This window comes from Elgaria multicarinata, chromosome 3 (genome assembly GCF_023053635.1).
Source record: "Elgaria multicarinata webbii isolate HBS135686 ecotype San Diego chromosome 3, rElgMul1.1.pri, whole genome shotgun sequence".
NCBI lineage: Eukaryota > Metazoa > Chordata > Lepidosauria > Squamata > Anguidae > Elgaria > Elgaria multicarinata.
In genome coordinates, this window is record NC_086173.1 from 142,544,777 (window position 1) to 142,566,612 (window position 21,836).

Below are 21,836 nucleotides of genomic sequence, written 5' to 3' on the forward strand. Positions count from 1 at the left end.
TGCTCCCCATATCAGAACTCCCTACTTGCAAAAAGGAATAACAGCGTGAAAGGGAGAGTGCCCAGCTACAACCCTTCTCCTTAACTAACGAGGTTCAAATAATTATGATCATTTTGGAACTATCAAGCACATTTCAGCAGACTTCTAAAATTTAGTTGTTCAATACAATCATGCATTCTAAGCAAAGATAATCAGTTTTGCTAGGCCACTGTGAATGTAACAGTTGAAACCACTCCAAGCTCTCACATAAGTTGCCAGAGATAAGAGCGTAAATAGTTTAGACAATTCTTATGGTTTTATTGGTTTTGTTACCCCATAAAACTTGGTTTAAAAATTATATCACAGCAATACAAACAACAGCTGTAGAAAAATCCATTTAGGGCTATAGAGTATACCTTAGTTTGGAGGATAAAACATACTAAATGACCTATAAATCAGCATCCACCCATCCCCAGCTCCTCAGGCGAGATCAGTTTTTCAAATTTGGATCTGGCAACTTTAGCAAAATAATTCCTTTCCTATTTATTTTTAGCAGTGCATTGGAAGTGTGGCACAGACTTGTTACTATTTTATTTCACGGCCCAGAATTGACACAGGCCTAGTTCAGACAACACGCTAAACCATGCTGCTTAACCACAAAATGGTTAAGGGAATGCATTATGCATTAACCTTAATGCATACCCTTAACCATTTTGTGGTTAAGCAGCATGGTTTAGCGTGTTGTCTGAACCAGGCCAATGTGGGCTGTGAGCATCCATTTGCAATTTCACCAGTCATCTTTCATACTACCAATAGTGTTGCAACTATGAGTGCCTAAGAAAATGTAGTTATTTGCATTTAAAAAAATCCATCATCCAATAAAACCATGAATATATCCATAATCAAAACAAGGAAATCCCAACATGATAAAGTTTGCTTGGTTGATTTGGGCAACCGGTATTATCCTCCATTAGAGGTTGGGGAAAAATCCAGAAAAATTAGCCGGGGGGGGACGGGGGACGACATTTCCCTCTTTTTCGACGAGGTCCATTTTTGTTTCTTTCAAAAAAAAATTGGAAAAATTCAACAGCTTCTTTTACTGAAATACATTGACGCTCAGCTTCCCAACATGTGAGCAAAGGTGAGATCTAACTGAGAACTTCTCAATTAGATCTCATCACTAGGGAATGCTGTCTCAGCTGTAAAATCTTTTAACTGTGGCTACTAGAATAAGGCCTATGCTGTCAATAACTTTTTCTATATAACCTTTCTGAATTTTGACATGAGAAAACAGCATATTTAGGATGGAGGAGAGTGCAGCCGAGCACATGTTTGTATTGCGGAAGGGACAAGTTCAATCCCTGGAGTTAGAAAAATTGTCTTAGGTAGAAGGGAATGCATTAACCTTAATGCATTTGATTAACCATTTTGTAGTTAAGCAGCATAGTTCAGTGTTTTGTCTGAACCAGGCCAGTGTACTAGATTAAAAACGTATATTTTTATTTTTATATTACAATATAGTAAAAATATAACCAGTGGCTATCAGAAAACAAGTAAACGATTAAAGCGACAGGCATTACAAAGTACCAAAAAGTGAGACAAAAACACTACTTGGTTTAGTGACAAATGCAGATTATGAGTCAGACAAGATTGGAGGTTCAGTATATTCTAGACCTACAGCACTAGACATTTTGATTAAGTGGCAGTAAGATTATGTAATATTTTGTAAGAACCAAACCAGTAAAAAAAAATTAAAAAGGTAATATATACATGCTTGCCAACACAAGGGAGTAGAAGTAGCCATACTTTAAATGATTGTGATTTAGAAGTTATTTAAGAATTTCTTGAACATTAATTTGAGATATATGAAAACAGTAAAGAAAAACTTACCTGATACTCTTCTGTTGAATCTGTTGATAACAGGAGCTACAAAAGAAAAAAGAAAGTTCAGTAAGTTAGGAAGTAACTGCTTATCGAAATTACTAAGAACACGATGACCTAGCTCGTACATCACGATAAACCACCATGGGTTAATTCACCTGTGGGGCTCCAAAATCTGTACCAGCAACCAATTTGAAAATGCAAGGGCTGCCATAGCCAATATATTCAAAATGGCGGCCGATACACATCTCGGGAGGGGGGGCAGGTGAATTAACTCCTGGTGGCTTATCAAGACATGCAAAATGGCCTAATAACATGTTCTGAGAATCCAGATTCTTCCGTTTTTTGCATTACAACAAGTCTCTTCATTCTTTTAACTACACATTGCAGATTAGATTTTTCCCAAAGCAAACTCAGAAGCAATGACAAAAATCTACCTTTAAGAACCAAACAGATTTGCAGGCAGGCAGGCCTATTTAGAGAAGCAACAAACTCAATTAACAGACCACTTAGGGTATAAGATCAGGACCATCTAAATCAGCCCTATGAATAATATAAACCTGCTGGGTGCTACAGAGAGAGGGCTGCAATTTTGTGCTGGCTATGGAAGAGGGGGCTTCCCTCCTCTAACCGCTGAATGCAGAGGAAGGACAATGTGATCTTCCAGCACCTCACCCACCCCGCATGGGATTCTATATACTCCCCTGCATGAAGTTCCTAGTCGCCTATAGGGCTAGTGCTTAAATGCAATGTTGGTCTAAATGGATCAAATGCAGGGAGATATAAAACTAAGTGTAACTCCAGCCATTCTGGCACTGTGCAGTTAAGACTAGGATGATATCCTTTGGGGGAAGGGATCACACAACAGAATTTTCGGTGCTTTAAATAAATAAATTAATTAAAACATGCTTTAACACTTCACTTAATCGATTCTACTTAAACACTGAATTTCTTTATTTCTTTATTACATTTTTATACCACCCAATAGCCAAAGCTCTCTGGGCGGTTCACAAAAATTAAAACCATGGAAAGCATAATAAAACAAACAGTCTAAAAACAAAAATACAAAATACAATATAAAAAGCACAACCAAAATAAAACCACACAGCAGAAATTGATATAAATTAAAATATGGAATTAAAACAGCAACCAATTTGAAAATACTTTTTTATGTATCACAAAGTGCATAATGTACTTAGTGTAGTCAAGTGAAAACTGATGTCATTTGGGAAGCAGGCTAAAACTTGTTTGTTCCAGCAGGCCTTTGGAGAGTAATTTGGTCCTCCATCTATGTTAATGACTTATAATTTTGTTGTGTATTTTAAACATTGGTTTTTGGGGGTTTTTTTACATTTCTTTTCCTAGGTTTTACAATGTATGTTTTAAACTTTGTAAGACCGCCTTGAGGCCCAATATTGGGCAAAAGGTGAGATACAAATAAATATAATAATAGTAATAATAATAATGATGATGTTGATGATGATGATGATGGAGAGTCCGTTTCTTCACTTTTCCACCCACACTTTCCAAAATGGAACCCTTCTGAATTACTCTTGCTCTACTCCAATGGCCTATAGGAATCTCACTTATCATACAGTATTACTAATAATCATAATACCTATATATTACTTCCAATATCAGAGACAGTATGCCTCAGATTAATAGTTGCCAAGGAATATAAGCAGGAGGGTACTGATATGTTGATGTCCTGTTCGTGGACTCTCCAAAGGCATTTGGCTGGCAATTGTGAGAACAGAATGCTGGATAAGATGATCTTGACCCAGCACAGCTCTTGCATTCTTACATACAGCGGTTTCCCTCATGAGGACGCCTCTCCATACCTGTATCCATACCTAGTTAACTAACAGCACAAACATACCCCCCCCAATTAAAATACACATGGTTGGAACCTGGAAACACACCTTTTGTGAAGGAATGACGTACTTCAAGCTCTCTATGTGGAAAATGAACTCAATGTTGGTACCATGCATTACCCTACCCCACCAAAAAAAAAAAATCTTAAGAAAACATTTCTTGCTGCATTCACCTCCAATTTTAGCAGTGGGGTGATTTTTTTAAAAAAGTGCTCAATAATGAGTTTTAAATTATCAAAAATTTTGTCTGGCCTAGACTGTTAAGTAGCTACAGCCACTGAACATACTATAATAGGTCCAACTGGAAGTTAAAACAGCTCATAAGAAAAATGTAGGGTATTTTACTGCCTGCATCAGTTTAGGTGGAACAATTATTCCTCACTGCTTTGGGCTTAATTACATGTAAAACTGATGGTGCTTTCAGATGTGGCTTTTACTGTGCAATCACCTTGCCTCATTCACAATATTTTACAATCCAAACAAGGTCATCATGAATGTGTAATTCCCCTATATTTTTCCACCACTTCTTCCAGGGTTATTTTTTTCCCTCACTAGAAAAAAAAATCCCTTAAGGAGGAAAAAACAGAATAACTGCACAACGCCTTTTGATTTGGAGTGTGAGGAATCCTCTGACTGGGAATCCCAACACTCTCCCTTTTCCTCAGGAAAAAGTACTTTGAGAACAAGCAATCTGGATCGGGAAAAGTGGAGAAGAGGGATGAGTAAACCTTTCCTTGCTCATCACTTTCCTTGCTCAAAACCCAACTCACGCACAACTGCTTTCCTCATGCAGGGATCAACCTTGCATTTATCCTCACAAATACATGTTTAGACTACATAAGAGAAAAAGAGGCCAAAACATCATGGATTTGCAACAAAGAAATAGCATGTATGTAATGTGTAATACTCTTATCGAAGCATAGCTCTAAGACAACTCTATGAGAGATTATAATTTGACCAGAAATGTCAAAGCTAATGATAGAAATATAAAACTTGCATGTAACTGCATGAAAACAACCCCCCCCCCAAAAAAAATGAGTAAGGGAGAGAAATCTCTGAATCTGTTCAAGAAGTAAAACCAGAACTATCAACAGATCAAGAATGGCCAGCTTTCTGAGAAAGACAGAGGCATGCCAACGGTCTAATCCAGCCATCTCTGTTCCAGAGCAATGGTAAATGAATATATTAACCTTTCCCACCAGACACTTTTAGACATATGACTGACTTGCAGAAGCAGTCCCACATCAAAAAGTTGGAAGTGTGAAACTGCCTTCGATACTGACAATTCAGAGTAACAAATAACTTAATACAAAGCAATAGCCACACACTAACACTGTGCACAGAAATTTTACTCAGCTAAATACTACACCTGTTTCCAAAGAGGGAAAGCAGACATTTTATTCCGTTTCTAAAACTGCACATATTCTAACATTTCTTTGCCACCTTCTTCTTCCCCAGAACTTCAAGGATTCTTTAGTTGCAAGGAGCAGTTATGTTTGGATCAGTACAACCTTATCTCAACTTTGATGCAGAGAGCAAACCTCTGCTTGTGGTTTGCCACAATCATAGCTGGTTAGCCACTGTATGAACAGAATGCTGCTACCAACTGTCTCTGCAGAGGCCACCAGTGAGGGAGGAAGCAGCAGCCAGGCACCTCTCCTCTCCACCGTGCCTGGGTCCAGCTCCAGCTGAGAGCCCCCTCCCTCCTGCTGTCACCTGTAACTGCTGAATTTTCCAACTAAGATTGTAGTGCCTGAATTTGCTTTCCTTTTCCCCCTCCTCCTCCTCCCTCCCAATCCCCTTTCCTTTTGTGTCATGTCTTTTAGATTGTAAGCCTGTGGGCAGGGACTGTCAAGAAATACTTTTGTAAGCCGCCATGAGAGCCTTTTTTGGCTGAATGGCGGCATAAAAATCCTTAAATAAATAAATAAAATAAATAAATGCTGGAGTAGATGGACCCTTGGTCTGATTCAGCATGACAAATGTTCTTACGTTAGTAGCTCTCACCATCACATTTCATCATTAGATTCTCCTTCTGATCTTACATGCTTTACCTTAGCTTATTCAGACAAGAAGGACACAACATGTCCAATAGGCTATGTCAGTAATTCTTGCAGTCGAAAGAAGCCCTCTCAATGCACAGGCACAGTGTGAGTCAGTGTCCAAGAGTATTCCTACTCCACTTCACATACACTATCCTGCAGTGATGGGAAAAGGCCAGGGACTACAGAAAAGATCGTGAATTTGAAGATCATTTCCGTGAACTGTTCTATTTCTTTCACACTTCACGCACTTTAAACAAAAAGCAAGGCTACATTGCCCACGGTTGTTTTCGTTATTAAATCTATTAATTTATCAATGAAAGTATTACATATATCAAAGTGATTCACATGCCTTTCAGTGTTGAAACCCATTATAATAAACATCCTCCAAATCTAATCTATTATCTTTTGCTTCTCCCCTCCTACCTAATGCTATGTTAAAAAAAAAAGTATGAGAGCTTTATAAATTGAACAAAAGCTAATTCAGAAGGAGGAGAAAAGTAGATAGATCATATCTTAAAAGCAGGGGAGGGGAGATGGAAGGAGAAAGTAAAGATTCTGTGATCATTAATACAAAGATTAACTTCTGGTACATCTCATATATTGCAATCCCATATTTATCCCATATTTATGAGTACAGGAATGCAAAAGGAGGAGGATGCACTTAAACTGTGGAGCCTTGTTACTACAGAAGAAAAAATGTGTTTATCCTCTCTAGACTTCTTTGAAATAGTGAAAAAGAGAGTAAATGAAAACCAGAATATCTTGCTTGTCAACTACTGACACCTGAAGGAATTTCCTTCAAACCAAAGCTTTATATTCTAGCGTTCAGAACTTCTGAAACACCACAAAATTACATTAGGCTCCAATTTTTGTTTTTATTTATTACGCTTCTATACCGCCTAATAGCCAAAGCTCTCTGAGCAGTTCACAAAAATTGATAATGATAGATACCACATATATATCAAGATTTAAGGCACTGAGAGATTAGCTCATCGAATACCAGCAAGCATGCTATGTGTTTGTTTATGCTGATTAGACCATATGAAGCCACTTTATTCTGGCAGCAGCCCTTCATGGTTTGTGGCAGGTGTCTTTCCAGCATTACCGCCCAGAATCCTGAGATGCAAGCAATTGAACCAGGAGCTTTATTATTATTATTATTATTATTTATTTATATAGCACCATCAATGTACATGGTGCTGTACAGATAACACAGTAAATAGCAGGACCCTGCCGCGTAGGCTTACAATCTAATAAATTCTGGCAGCTTCAATCCCTGGCAACTCCAGGAAGGACAGGGAAAGACCCCTATCTGAAAATCCAGAAAGCCACTGCCACTCACTGTAGACTCTGTTAAGATGAGAACAGATTTTTCCTGGGAAAGGTTAAATGTACTCCCCTTGGGCCGCCTCCAGGGTATCCCCAAGGAAGCCAGAGGTTGTCTTTGCAACCTTTTTACTTTAGAAGATATCACATTTTATTTTAGAATGCAAAGTCTATTCAGACATTAGGAAAATTTATATCCTTCCTTTGCTAGTTCGGATGAAGGGAAGATCATCCCTCGAAAAACTGTGTTTTTTATTGAATACTTTTAACAAATATGTAACTTTTAGAACTGCTAAATTTCTTGCGCTGGCCCTGCTCTTGCGCACAAAGGCCAAGGGAATGAATGTAACACATCTAAGTGAAACTGTATAATGGCTGATTGCTAAATACAATAAACTTGACTTGGTAGTCAATACTGAGCTAGATGGACCAATAGTCTACTGGTGTGAGGCAGCTTCCTATGCAGTGATGCGGGTTTTCGGGAAAATTCTGAATTTGAAAGATTTCCAATGTATGCGTGTATCGCAGCACAAATTACAGCAGGAACTGGGGAACTTTTTTCAGTCTGACAACCTAATTTCAGAAAAGCTCTCAGGGACAGTGGGAAAATGAGCAGGGGAAAAGCTTTACGCATAATTTAGCATAAAGCTCTTACTGTCAGCAACTAAGCATTGGGGGAGGCATTTCAACCTTCTAGAATGGATAGAAAACATGCAAAAAGTATAAAGCCACAACATGATCAACAGTCAGAGGAGAGGAGGCATGGCCAGGAAAAGGGGCTTATCTGGGGATCCCAGAAGGCGGGATTGAAACCCCAGAAGAGCCAGATTTGATGTGCAGGCCAAAGATTCCCCACTCCTGTATTAGAGTGTGCAATCCCATTTAAAATAAACTTGTGGCACACTTGCCCACAGAAAGTAGTAACGAAAGCCTGCTAGGCCTAGCTTTTTGGTTCAAAATGTAAAATCGGTTAAGCACGGCAGACACCTACCACAAATGTACTTTCATTTTAGTTTCTCATGCTTTAATGCGAGCATGGCTAGGTAAAAAATAGTAAACTAGACATTCTTAAGCCAGACACCAAATACAATTACTTTAGAAGTGTACACAGCAGGAGAGCTCATTCTGAAACTTTGGGAAATCACAGTAATGCATCCTGTGGCAAGGACTGATAAATGTAAGTAAACCATGACAGTCAAGTGATTTCCCACATTCCAACAGGTTGTTGAAGGTCTAAGCTCACACAATGAAGAGAGTGAGACAATTTGACCGACAAGTTAGGCAGCTCCCAGATACCAAATGAGCGTCCTAGCCAAATCATGCCCCTTTCCATTAAAATGCACAGTTCCAGTAAGCAATACAATTTTGCTGGAGAGCTCTTTTAACCAACTGAAATGCAGAATCAATCCTCACTTGGTTTTAAGAACAGTCAACACAATACAGGCAGAAAACATCTCTTTAAACTGCCAGCTTGCACATCAGGCCAAGCCCTAGGGATGTATAGACTTTGTTAAATCCGTTCTGTTCATGTTTCATGGATTGCCAAGCGACTTTCATTCCATCATCCCCTCCTTGACGGAATCAGCTCTTTTAAGAGATGTATGAGAATTTCATTCCACTTCCACTAAAGCACAATAGCGCTAATGCACATTTGCACAAATCCCACCCCAAAATAATAATGTTTTAAAAATCAGTCTGAAATTTTGCACAACTCAGAAAAAGCTAGCACACTGCAGAATCAACAGGTCAGAGTCATAGCAGTCAAAACTCATTTGATTCTGTTGCAGATTTCTCCAGCAGCCTTATCTAGATCTTTCTTGCAGTAATGAGTTATTCAATACAAGCTAGGGTTGCATTTAATATCCTGGGTAAAAGCATAAAAGGACAACCCAGTTTGATCAATGCAATAGCAATCTGGCAAATCCTGAAGAGACTCATTTTTGGCTTCTAAAAGTTCTTGTCAGAAAACACATCCATAAGAACTAAGTTTATGTAATATACATAAAACAGTTAAGGATGTTTTAATCTTTGTAAACCACCCAGAGAGCTTCGGCTATGGAGTGTTATATAAGTAGTAGTAGTAGTAGTAGTAGTAGTAGTAGTAGTAGTAATAATAATAATAATAATAATAATAATAATAATAATAATGCATATTCAGACAGGAAAAAGTCCTACATGGAAGACTGGGAAATGCTGGGAATTTAAGGACAAAACACGCATAGGATTGCGCCCTAACAACCTGTTTACATTCAATTAATAGTTGGCAGTAAATAACTTGTGTGAGATATGCAAACTATTGTCTGAAGAGGGCTTTTAAAAATAAATCTCTTAGGTACTGGGAAAGCCAAGGTTATTTGTTTTTTTTTAATTGGGAAAAAATTGAAATACATCCACAAGTGAATCAACAATGTATTGGAGAACTCTACAGCTGAACCAATAGTTTACTGCTTTGTGTTTTGATATCTTATTCAAATATTACATATATAAAAGATGGAGAAAGATCAGCATGATAGATAAGATTAGCGGATTAGTATTTATGACACAGCGGCAGCTAGGCCACATTGTGCCCAGCAAGATAAAAAAAAAAGAGAGGTCAAAGTTTATTGGAACCAATAGATAGGACAACAAGCTCTGTGGACCAAGTGCAGGAAGCTCATGATGTAAGTTTCCTTGAAATTTTGGCATTGCAAAAATGTTCTAGAACAATTTCCTATGCAAATTACTTTTCGCGGGGTCATCTGCATAAGAAATGTTTAATTGTATTTAGAAAACAAACCTTTAAAAGCTCCCTATGTTAATTTTTTTTGTCACAACATGCTATTTGACTGGAAATGTTGGAGAAAAATGGAAGTACACAATGTGCTTTAAAATTATATTATGCATATTTTTATTGTCATACTTGTAAAAGGTTAAACAGCATGTATTTCCCTTTCACTGTTTAAATTTAAGAAAAAAACCAAAAGTACCGAAAACTGTTGACACGCCAACACATTCTAGCAACCCAAAAGACTATGCATGATATATTCACAACTGTTTATCTACTGTATTTCAAAAGAGTATTGAGACTGTTGGAGCACTTTCCGTTTGAGTATTACTACTTATTAGTTATATTACACACTGAGACATAAATGTATTTCAATGACATGCATTCTCTCACATACTTGCAGCACACCTAGAGATAATCACCTCAAAATGTTAATTACAATTCTGAAACTGCCAAGCCTGCTAAATATGGTATTTGCATTTGGCATCCATCCATCGTTACTAATGAGCTTATGAAATAAAGTATTTTCTGCAGAAAAAAAATCACTTTACATCAATAGAATGTGCGTAGAAAATAAACCAATAAACAATTGCCAGTACCCAGAAAAGCCTGCCACCAAGAAAATAATGCCAGCCAGCACTGTTACAATGCAAGGTGAAACGGCCAACTTTGGGGCTATTTAGGCTTCATTTCTGGACTACGTCCTTCACTCAGAGGAATACAGCTAAAGACCTTTCGTTTTCACCTCAATCTCTTTCTTGACTGGTTCAGAAATAACATTAAAGTTTAGTGTTATGACAACACACCTAGTTCTACCCCCCTCCTTCCTCCAACATGACTATGAGGTGTTTGAATGCATTCACTTCTGTTTTTGATTAACCTCAGCTTGCCATGTCATCCAAACTGAAGTTAATCTTAACTAAGGTTAGCACAAACAAAGCAACTTCAAACCAGTTTGTGACATCACCCCTGTTCAGATGACATGCTGAAGCACTTTAAGCATTATGGCTTAGCGTGTCATGTGAACCATGACTTAGTGTGTTGTGTGAACCATTCTTAACCATGGTGGCTACATAACCATGGTTTAAACATGCTCACTAACCATTTGCTGCAAAAGGGTTAGCAGCCTAACCATGGCTTAGTGTGTTGTCTGAAGAGGCCCACTGTGTTGAACCCTAAACTCTTAACTCTGTTTGGGCCTGTTCAGACAATATGCTTAGCCATGGTTAGGCTGCCAAATGTTTGCAGCAAATGATTAGTGTGCATGTTTAAACTATGGTTAGGTAGCCACCATGGTTAAGAAATGCTTAACCACCATGGCTTGGTGTGTCGCCTGAACAGGGTCATTAATTTAATCAAAAATGGAAGCAGAAGCTTCCAAAGTCTTTATGGCTTCAAGGAAGAGAAAGGAGAGGAGTGTGCAAGCCTAGAGGACACTACAGTTTAACATTATATCAGAATGCAGCCTAAGTGTGATGTTTCAGGGGGAGTAACTACTTTAGAGTCTAAGAAATTAACACACAGCTTTAATTTCTTTTTATAGGTATTGAAAACTTGTTAAAAAACAGTGATAGTTGGTTAGCACAATTTATTATGCTTCTAACCTGATTTCCACAGAATTTGGTGATTTTGGACAAGAACAGTTGTAGCAAAGGAAAACGTAGGAACAGTGCCGAAATTGAAGCAAACCAAGGCATTCAAACTATCAGACTCGGAATAGGTTCTACAACTGCAATATTTCTCATTTAGTTGTAGGTATTAGCAATGAATACTTTATAGCTTGCAGCTTCAGGCCAAAGTAGACACATGTTTCTCATCATGTATTTGCCCCATTCATATATAAAGCGGGGGACAAGCGTATTTCATGGTAAAGGGACGCTAGTGCTGAACGACCTGCACACACAGACACACAACGCACCCTTAGTGTTCTGCTCCATCTGCTTTTTAAAAATTTCTACCTCACATCCAGTGCCTTAGCTACAAGCAGAGCAAGTGCTCAGAGCAACTAACTGTAGGTAAGGCTCCAGAAGATGGGGAGTTCCACGTTCATCTCATAAGAACCCAAGAAGTGCCACGCTGGATCAGACTGAGGGTCCATCTAGTCCAGCACCTTGTTCACATAGTAGCCAACCAGCTGTCAGCCAGGGACCAACAAATGCCATTTACTGTTAAAGAGCCAACTCTACCTGCTGCTTTACATATGAAAGTTGGCCCTGTTCTAGTTTGGCCCTTATGCTCAGTAACCAACCTTGTGTTTCCCATTTACTAATGACAGATATTGAGCTCCCCTTACCCTGATAATTCTTAGCACTGTAAGGCCACATCATCTCAAAACATAAGTCACCTCCTATTTCACCCTGAAGATTTGCAGACACGGCTGGTTAAAGAACCTAGTCGACCTTTCCATTAATCACAGTTTCATTCATAAAAATACCCCTTTGAGCTTAAGAAATACGAAGTTCTCTTCTAGAAATAATAGGAGCCAAAATATTCTTCAACGGAGGCAGGTCAATGATTTATGGTGTCTGACTTAATCATAGAATAGCAAATACTAATCTTATGTAAGTGTTGTTTGAAAACATAGTATTCTCCCACACACAATGGTGTGGATCCAGAGTCTGCCTCCTGTAGAGAGAAGTGCTCCTTGAGGAAAGTTTCTGATCCAGTGGAGCATTTTTTTTTCCTGGCAAAATAGGGAAGTAGGTCTTCTTCACCAATTTCCCTTCTCCCCCTGCAGTCCCCTGTTCCCCCCAAAAAATTCTGCTATGGAAAACTGGGAGAGAACACCAGGGGCTGCAAGAGGATACGAAGAATTGGTGAAAATCGCATCCTGAATAGAACTTTGCTCCAGGAGATCTCCTGCTCAAAGGGGAAGCCACTGGTCCAACCCAAAAATTATACTTTCAGCTATATGTACCAGTTCTGAAGTCACTTTTATAGCCTACCATGAAAGAACAAGTTTCTACAGTAATTTCCCTTTATGTGTAATTATACACAAGACATCTTTTTTTTAAAAAAATTACTCAATGGAGGACAAGTTATTCCTTGGGTTCTAGTTCAAGGCTCAACTTCAATCTTCCTAGCTGACCCAACCATTGCAATTGTTTTAAAATCTTATTAAGCACATTGTGTTTAACGAAGGGTTGTAACATTTCATCAGTTTGAAATGTTATCAAGACTGATCTCTTCCGGCAGGCCTATCCAGTAGAATTTCAGGATATTTTAGTATGTTTTTAGGATGCTTTTAGGATGTTTTTAAACAGTGTATAATGTTTTAAATCAGTATTTTGTGTATTTTATGCTTGTTGTTGTTCCGTGCCTCGATCCAAGTGGAGAGGTGGGTAAGAAATAAATTATTATTATTATATTAATGAAATGATCAACTAAGGTGCCCCTCATAAATTGGGCAGATTATTTATAAGCATTTATTTTAAAAAAAACTGCAGATTGCAAGCACCATCTTAAGAGGCATTCACCTTTCTCACACCAGGGTAGATAAAAATCAATTATTTTTTTAAAAAAATAAAATAAAATAAAAATCAGTTTTTTTTTTAATTAAAATTGGATTTTTTAAATAAAATGCTTTTTGAAGAAAAATCTATCTAAAGATACTTTTCTATTTAAGATACATTATAGTCCAAAGGTTATTCATCATGAAATAAGGACTTGTTTTTAATTATGTAGCATGAGGCTGTATATTCATGCAATGTTTAAATTTTTTGGTAAATTAAATCCATTAATCCATTCACAATGTCATGCTCTTCCAGAGGTTTCTTAAAGATTTTTCTGTCTAGATTATCACAGATGCTCAGTTTTACAGTTCTCAAAACTGTGAATTTGTGTCTGCAGAGATCACAGTCCCATTGTTCCTTTGCAAATCTATGTACACAGGATCAACCCAGTACCTCTTAAGTGCTAAGTTTCAAAAAATTCAACAAATAGAGTGCACTTTGGGGGGGGGGGTTACATGATTAAATTGAGTCTTTGAGTAGTGATTTAAATCATGATTTAAATCAAATTGATTTAAATCAAATCCACCCTGTCTCACACACAGAGGATGCCTGCTAAGACACACAAGCACATGTAAAAACAAACATCTGTTTCTTACATCAGAATTATTGTTTAACACATATATGCTTCTTAATCTATTTAATCAACTAAACCCCATATGATCAATTATTTTTTCTTCAGATTGCAGCTCTAAGTTAAAGGAATTCAATTCCACACATCATGTGCATCAGTATTCAGAAGGTGTCGGCAACGTGCCTCTGATTGGAATCATGTCATAGCCATCACTTCATAGCAGTCTGAACATTAATGCAACAACTTGGGAGGCTTTATAATAAATGTCCAGCTGAAAAATTGATAGTATCTTTAAATAATATAATATCAGGGTCCAGAGGGTAGACTGAAATTTAAACTCTCAATAAGCAGTTTTCTGACCCCATCTGCATCTAATACACTATTTACTAGCAATCTCAATAACAAACTGCCAGTAGTCAATTTTGTATTCAGGCAGCATTTCCAAAGCAAGCAGCATAAGCAAGCAGGCTGATGCAATGACCTGACACCCTAGCAAGTTCAGCAATCATAAGATTAGCGGTACACTGTAGCAAATCTCACCAACAGTTTCTGAATCACTATAAAGCTAAATACTACACTATAAAGCTAAATACTAACGTGAATGAGCCTTCTTAAGGAAAACAAACAGAAAAAGCCTACTCACGCTTTCTGATATTCTGAACAATAAAGGCAGGTACTGGCGATTTAATTTTTTTATTTACGTATTAGATTATCTATATTTAGGCTGATGATTCTACCATACACAAAACCTGCAAATTCTAACTCCAGTACCACCACAAAAGTGGTGGCTATAGGCCTGTTAAGCTATCTACCCACACCTATGTAAGTGACAGGGCAGTTTGAATTGCTGGTCTAAGGAATTGTTACTTGCGCTACACATGTAACTAACGCTGTGCAAAGTTCGGGGAGGGGGGAGGAAATAGAATGCTGAAATAGGTTAAATGTTCCACCTGCCAGGTCCTCACTGGATTTGTGGGGGTGACTGCACTCTTGTTTTCCCATAATCCCAAAGTGATTTGGGAAGAAAGAGGTTCAAAAAGCTACCATTTTATTCCCTTATTTCCTGAGCAAGGTTATAGGAGGGTGCCAGAGGAAGCCAGCTTCAGCCCAATTGCGGGCAGTGGAAGACCGTCTGCAGAAAACTGCATGACGTGGAACACATAGTTTGCATTGCATTGGGGGGTAGGGGGGGTGCAGGGAGCAAGTTTAGAAAGAAGGCCTAGGCTGAGTACTACTGGGCTAAATGCAAAGCTTATATAACATACAATGTGTATGACTAAAAATATCAGTAAACAAATGTAAGCGAAGAAAAGAAAAGCACATTAATTCTGGCGTTTCTGATAAAAAAAGAAAAGCCAAAAAGGATTTTGAGGAATAGCTGTTTTAAACCCTTTAGAAACAGGAAGATTGCCAGCTGCTTCAGGAATAAAGGGGCACTAAGCATACTAAGCACCAATAGTATCAGAGCAGCAAGCATATGTCCAAAGCCAATTCACCACAATAGCCCCAAATACCTTTATTTTAGTCTCTAAAATTTAGAGTATTAAAATTATTAGTTCCCTAAATCTTCTTCTAGTATTCCAGAATAAAAAATGATAGTAAATGCTGAGCAGTGGGGGCGGGGGGATGTACAGACTAAATGCTGTTATATTCAATAGTAGTTTTGATGAAAACTTTAAAATTTTGCTTAAGAGCCAAAATGAATTCTTTCTGACTTAAAGTGTCTAAGCAAACATAACTTGTCTCAGATATCCTACAGCAATTTTCTCCAACCTGGCACCCTCCTGATGAGTTGGACTACAACTCCCATCATCGCCAGTCAGCAGGGCCATAGCTCTATGCAACATTGGCTGCTCAAATGCCAAGCAGAAGTGAAAATCCAAGCAGAAATTACTTCTGAAAGGGGGTGGGGGGAGATGAAACTTAAGTTGATCTCTTCCAGACATTGGACAACTAAAAGAACATGGTGTGTGTTATTCCTCTTACCTCCCCACTTTCAGCTCCTGTTAATAGATGCTTTACTATTGTGTAGGTAGCATTTTTTTTAAAAAAAAAATGGCTGGTTAGTATCTAAGAGCTAATAATTTACATTTTCCAGCAGACCAAAGACTCTTCAGCTAACAATAGCAATTATTTCTTGGTGATGAAGAGGCTTTGTATTTTAGCAAGACAGCATACTAATTTGCATAAGCCCCAGAGGTCAGCTGTTCTAATAAGATTAGAGCAGAACACAGACATGCAAAACAACTTGGTACCTCATGTGCTTGAGGAACGTTCTATATTCCAAGAACTCAAAGCGGTGCATTTTTTTTTTTTAAAAAAAAGAAGAAGCTTAAAACCAGAATGTTGAATACTTCTTCTGAATAAACAAGATTCTCCAGACAATCTTGATTTTTCATATACGTATGCTGTATATTTAATCATATAAACCAAGAATATACACAGTTTTGTGCCTCATCTTATCTCAGGATCATCTCAACCTCTGCAGCCAAAGGAAAAAGCCAACATCTGCCAGCTTCCAGCTGCATCAGCTCATGGTAAAACAGACATAAGAATCTAGAAAATAGATGAGGGGGAAAGAGGGTACCCCAAATAGTTGACCCAAATAAAAGCCAAGGGAGATCCTCACAGACCACTTGATACAACACAATATGCTGAATTTAAATTGTAATTATTCAACAGCTTTTATGGATCACATGCAGGATTCTATTGATCTACTCAGCAGGTTAATTATAGATCTGGATCCTCCCTCCTCTGGCAAGTGAATGATGTGATAGGGAGACATTTATGTTTTATTATTGCTTGTGGCAGATAAGCTCAAATTCAAAAGGTGTGGAGATACAGGAAGAGATGGGGTACAGCAAGCTATTACATTATTTCCAAAGATTTGGTTGGAAACTATATAGTTGGACCGCTATTTGATCAACTAGTGAGCCCTCAAACTCTGGAATAATCCATTATTTAGCAACTTAATGCATCACACTGGAATTTATTAAAGTATCTCTATCACGTTTCCATTTATAAAAGGACTTGCAAGATAGCTAACAAGTCACAAAATATAGTTCAATACACAAATAACCAGCATAAACAATTATGCTTGCTGTCTTTCATTAACCCTTTTAAACAGCTGTTCCTTTCACACACAAAACACTATGGCAGTAATTCATTTAGGGTTGTTTCAGACAGACTGTACAGCTAACCAACTTCACATGGAGTAAGGATAAACAATATTTTAATGCTCCTGTCACTTTTCAACTGTTCCTATGTCACCTTTCAACTGAAAGTCCCCACAAAAGTGGATCACAAAACACATTAAACTAATACAATAGCAATCATTAAAATGTAACATGGATATAAACAAAAAAGAAGCACAGAATCCAGAAAAATCAAAGGGAAAAATCACAATGTGAATCTTGATAATGTATCTAAATGGGTCTGCAATACCTGAAGAAATGGCTCTCCTGACATGAACATACCTGGACACTATGATCAACATCAGCAGCACCCGTCCAAGTGCCATCTTCAAGGGAGGCTTGGATGGTGGTGAGAAGGGAGAAGGTCTTTTCAGTGGTGGCCCCCCAACTATGGAATGAGCTCCCCAATCAGGCCCACCTGGCAGCAACACTGTCAACTTTTCAGGGCCAGGTTAAGACTATCCTCTACTCCCAGGTATTTAATGGCATATGATAGACCATTTATGCCAGCCATCTAAACAGATCTAGTATGCTATTTTTAGCTGACTAATTTTTTATTCTGTATTTTATTATCTGATGTAAACGGCCCAAAGAGCTTTGGCTATTGGGTGGTATAGAGATGATGGTGATAATGATGACATAAAAAGTGAAGGACCCAAACAGGCCTCCTGAGGGAAGGGGGCTCTGGAGCCCAGGTGAACCGCCCAGAGAGCTTCGGCTATTGGGCGGTATAAAAATGTAATAAACAAATAAATAAATAAATAAATAAAAGAGCACCCCCACACACTCACCAGACGTTTATCAGATGATGGTGAAACACAAAGCACAGCCTCCTGTGAAAGTCTCAGACTAAGTCTTTAGATACCCCATAGACCCAAGCTAGTTAGTTTTAAAAGGTAACAATCAGCACTTTCAAGGAGCCAGAAGAGATTTAATCATACTAGAGTAATCGGCTCTGAGTAACTGTCCCCACCCCCACCTCACCCCTAGTAGCATCCTGGTGGCAGCACTCTGCACAACTTCTTGTAGTTTTCAAACATTCTTCAAAGGCAGCCAGCTCCACATAGTCTAAATAAGCCAGTTCACAGCTTGGTGACAGGCATCAACATTTTGTACCCCATCGAAGACACGGAAAGTCAAACACTGAACATCTCAGTAGTGATTACAATACAAAGAACACAGAGAAGCAGAATATCAAAATGCTTACTTAGGTTAAAAAAAATTACTTACTAAGCAAACGAATCTAACTGCTTCTTTATTTCATAATAGTTGTTTCCCAGATTTCCTTAAAGGAGCTCAGAGCAACAGACATGGAGATTATGCCATTTTATCAATACAATCCTCTGGAGATTGTAACTGACCTAAACTCAATGAGTAAGCTTCAAGGCTCAAGTCAGGACTTGAACTACAATCTTTATGGTCCAACACTAACCACTACTGCGCTAGCTCTCACTGGTTAAATAGTTGCTGAAACAGGAACTGAGGAAAACAAATACTTTGGCTTGCATCCTAAGTTGCTCCTCCATTTGCTTAAGAGGTAGTCATTTCCATAAACTCCCCCGCCATCTGCAGTCCCCATTCACATCATATCCCACTTTCCCCAGGAGCTCCCAGGAACAGATTTTTAGGGGGCGCAGGGAGACGTAGAAACAAAGGGGAGACAAGAAATCCCTGCTCCGTGAGCATGAACTCTGTTCCATTCACAGAAATAAATTTAAAATCCAAGCCATCACATCTTAAGTCAAAACCCAGTGCAGAAGAGAAGCATTTAGTGCATGCAGGACAGAGGAGCTTGGGCTGACTGGGAATCCAAACCTATGATGGACAGGAAAGTTACAAAGATATCTAAGTCATCACATCATCCAAAGAGCTTGTATCTGGTTGACATTTGATTATAATTTTGTGGAACTCCTGAATCTGACTTTCTAGCAATCACAAAGTCAGTCCTTATAAGAGAACAGCATTGATCGGAGCTTCTTAGCACAGATAATTGGCACCTCTGTTTCTGTGTTAACAAGAACATTTAATACGAGTAAAGAATAGCTTTCTTGCTGACAGTATGAACCATCCAGACAGTAAAATCTAAAATTATCTTTATAATATTCCTGAATACAATGCTAGATCACAGTATCATGTGAACAGGCTTTAGAGATATGGGAACTGGAGTGGGGGGTTCAGGGAAATTTAGGAGGAAGGGAAATGTTTTTCCTGAAAATTTGCCAATATCCCTGGAAAACCAGTCCCATGGTCCCCCCACCCCAATTTTCTATTTATTTTCAAGGCTTTCACATCTCTACTTGGATTTAACATTTTAACTCTACAGAAGGAACAACAGCAACATTTTTCTGCTTGCTCATGCACCTCTGAAACTTTGCAGTTAACAGATACCTCCAGTTCACCCAGCTGCAACTAGATACCTGATCTGCTGGGTTATGGAAGTGAGAGTCAAATTTGATGCCAGCTGACCATTTATATAGGAAGTTAGTGCTCTGGATTGCCAGTGCAGTTTTAGATTTCTGTTCATTGCACAGTTTAGCAGAGGAAGCATTATTCCTATGGGAAGAGGCTACACGATAAACAATTTAGGAAGTTCCCCACCCCACCCCCATGAGAATGCATAGCTGTATGTTAAGGCCAATTATAAAATCTAGAAGCTCTTCACATTAAACTGAAGGAAATACTGCCTTACTTTAATTTTTATAATTAAAGTTATAATTAAAGTCAGATAAGCATGCCTGTATTGTAGGATGCTATCTACTACGCTTTTTTTTTTAAAAAAAAACTAATCACAAAAAATCTATGGCAAAGGAAACCAGGTAACAATATTTATGTTCATCCTATTCCAATATAGAGAAGTTCCTATGCTCATTCTCAGAAGCAAGTACTAAACTGCCTTCTTTCTCTCTCCCCCCTCTCTCTTTTTTTGCACTAGAACACTCAGGAAAGCAATTTAAAGCATCAGCAGCACAGATTCAATTATGGTTTCTTTAGAAACAGTCAAGAACCCAAACATGACCGGGTTATGGCAAGATAAGTCAAGCAGTGGTATAATATGTAGCAGTTAATACTTCATATGACAAATGAGATTTTAACATGTAACGTCCAATGGCAAATCGTTTACTAATGCTAAGAATAGAACTAATGGTGCTAGGCGGAAATTTTCCAGTGATTGTTTTGGGTGTGTGGGGGGGAGGGGGGAATCTGTTTCATAAGTTCATCTGTAACAATGAACGGTTGCCAATTGAAAATACAGTATTAGGCAACCTTTACAGTTTCAGAATTGTAATTAATATTTTCCAGGTGAATATCCGTAGCAATGAAAGAGAATATGTGTATGTCATTGAAATACATAAATGTCTCAGTGTGAAATGGAGCTAACAAGGTAGCAACAGCAAAAGTGAAAGTGCAGTAGGAACCTGAGTGAAAGGAAGTCCAACACTGTTGAAACAGATGGCCAGTTGTCAATATATCATGCCCAGTTCTTTGGGTTGCTAAAATATATTGTTGTGTCAACGGTATTCAGCAACTTCAGGTTGGTTTTTTTTAAATATTTCAACACTTTTAGAAAAGCATATGCTATTGTCTTTAAATGTTTACAAGTATTCCAATTAAAATGTCAACATAATATAACATTTAAATCACATTAAAAGTGCAATCTTATGGACCGTGCTCCCAATAGATGGAGCCCTCCATCTCTGCTATGTCCTGCCAAGAAGAGCCAGGCAGAATAGATAGAGGACAGAAATTATTTCACCTTCCATTTCTCCTAAAAACCAAAAACACGGGTAGGTGGAACTGAGCTGGTCTAGTCCTCTTACCAGCAGTGGGTGGGGTCAGGCACCAGAGAGATCAGAGGATCCTGTGGACAATGGCCTCTCCCTCTGTGAGCTCTGAGGTCATGTGAGGTCACAGCCATCTTTCCACGGTGGCTGAAGTGGGGAGGGGGAAGCAGAAAGGATCCACTATCAGATTCCTTCTCTCAAGGTCACAGAAATGTCTACAGCCTTGGGAGGGGGGATCAGAAATATCCTATAGCTATCTACACGTACTGTTTTTTTCCCTTGGATGTTGCAAGTCAAATACTTGTGGTATATTTGGACAAAAAGTCCACATGCGATACATTATTTCAGCTTTGCCACTTGTTAAATGCAAGTAAAATTAACCTGCTAAATTAGATCACTCTAAGGCAGGAGAAAATGTTCCGATGCAAGCTGATTATTTCCTCATGCAAATTATCTTATGAAAATGAAGTTTTTCAGGAAAAAATCCAATTCAAAATTTTCTGGGAAACCCACATCACTGCGTATAACAACACTACAGCTATAAACACACCAAGGACAATTGGACTTACTAAGTAAACATGCTTATGAATACACCTAAAGCCTAAGTAATCACTCTTACTGCTGTGTAAAGGTTTATATTTATTTTCCGTACTGCTAAATCAACTCTGTTTAAAAATGCCCAAAGCAATATACAATAGAAAATAATAAACACACACATGTATTTGCAATGCTGAATGTACAGGACTAAAATAACATGAGCCTGGACTGAAATGACCTGAGAAAAGGATAAGCAAGTGGACAGTAAGCCCACACTTTTACTACAGGCCTCTTTAAATTCAGATCTGTTCACTTTTGATAGTTATTACTCTTATATTTGAACCACAGAATGATAAATTAGAAGCAGAAAT

At 38.2% G+C, this 21,836-nt stretch overlaps 1 protein-coding gene across 2 annotated transcripts in view; it reads right to left on the reverse strand.

The window, feature by feature from the left end:
* PRKAR2A (protein kinase cAMP-dependent type II regulatory subunit alpha) overlaps positions 1-21,836 on the reverse strand; it is a 102,687-nt gene that overhangs the window by 73,171 nt on the left and 7,680 nt on the right. The window contains exon 2 of one of the 2 annotated variants that reach the window (XM_063122080.1): positions 1,870-1,905. The exons of the other annotated variant lie outside the window; for it this stretch is intronic. Within the exon in view, the coding sequence (XP_062978150.1) occupies positions 1,870-1,905 (36 nt within the window). The remainder of the gene's footprint in view (positions 1-1,869; positions 1,906-21,836) is intronic. 2 annotated transcript variants of the gene reach the window in all.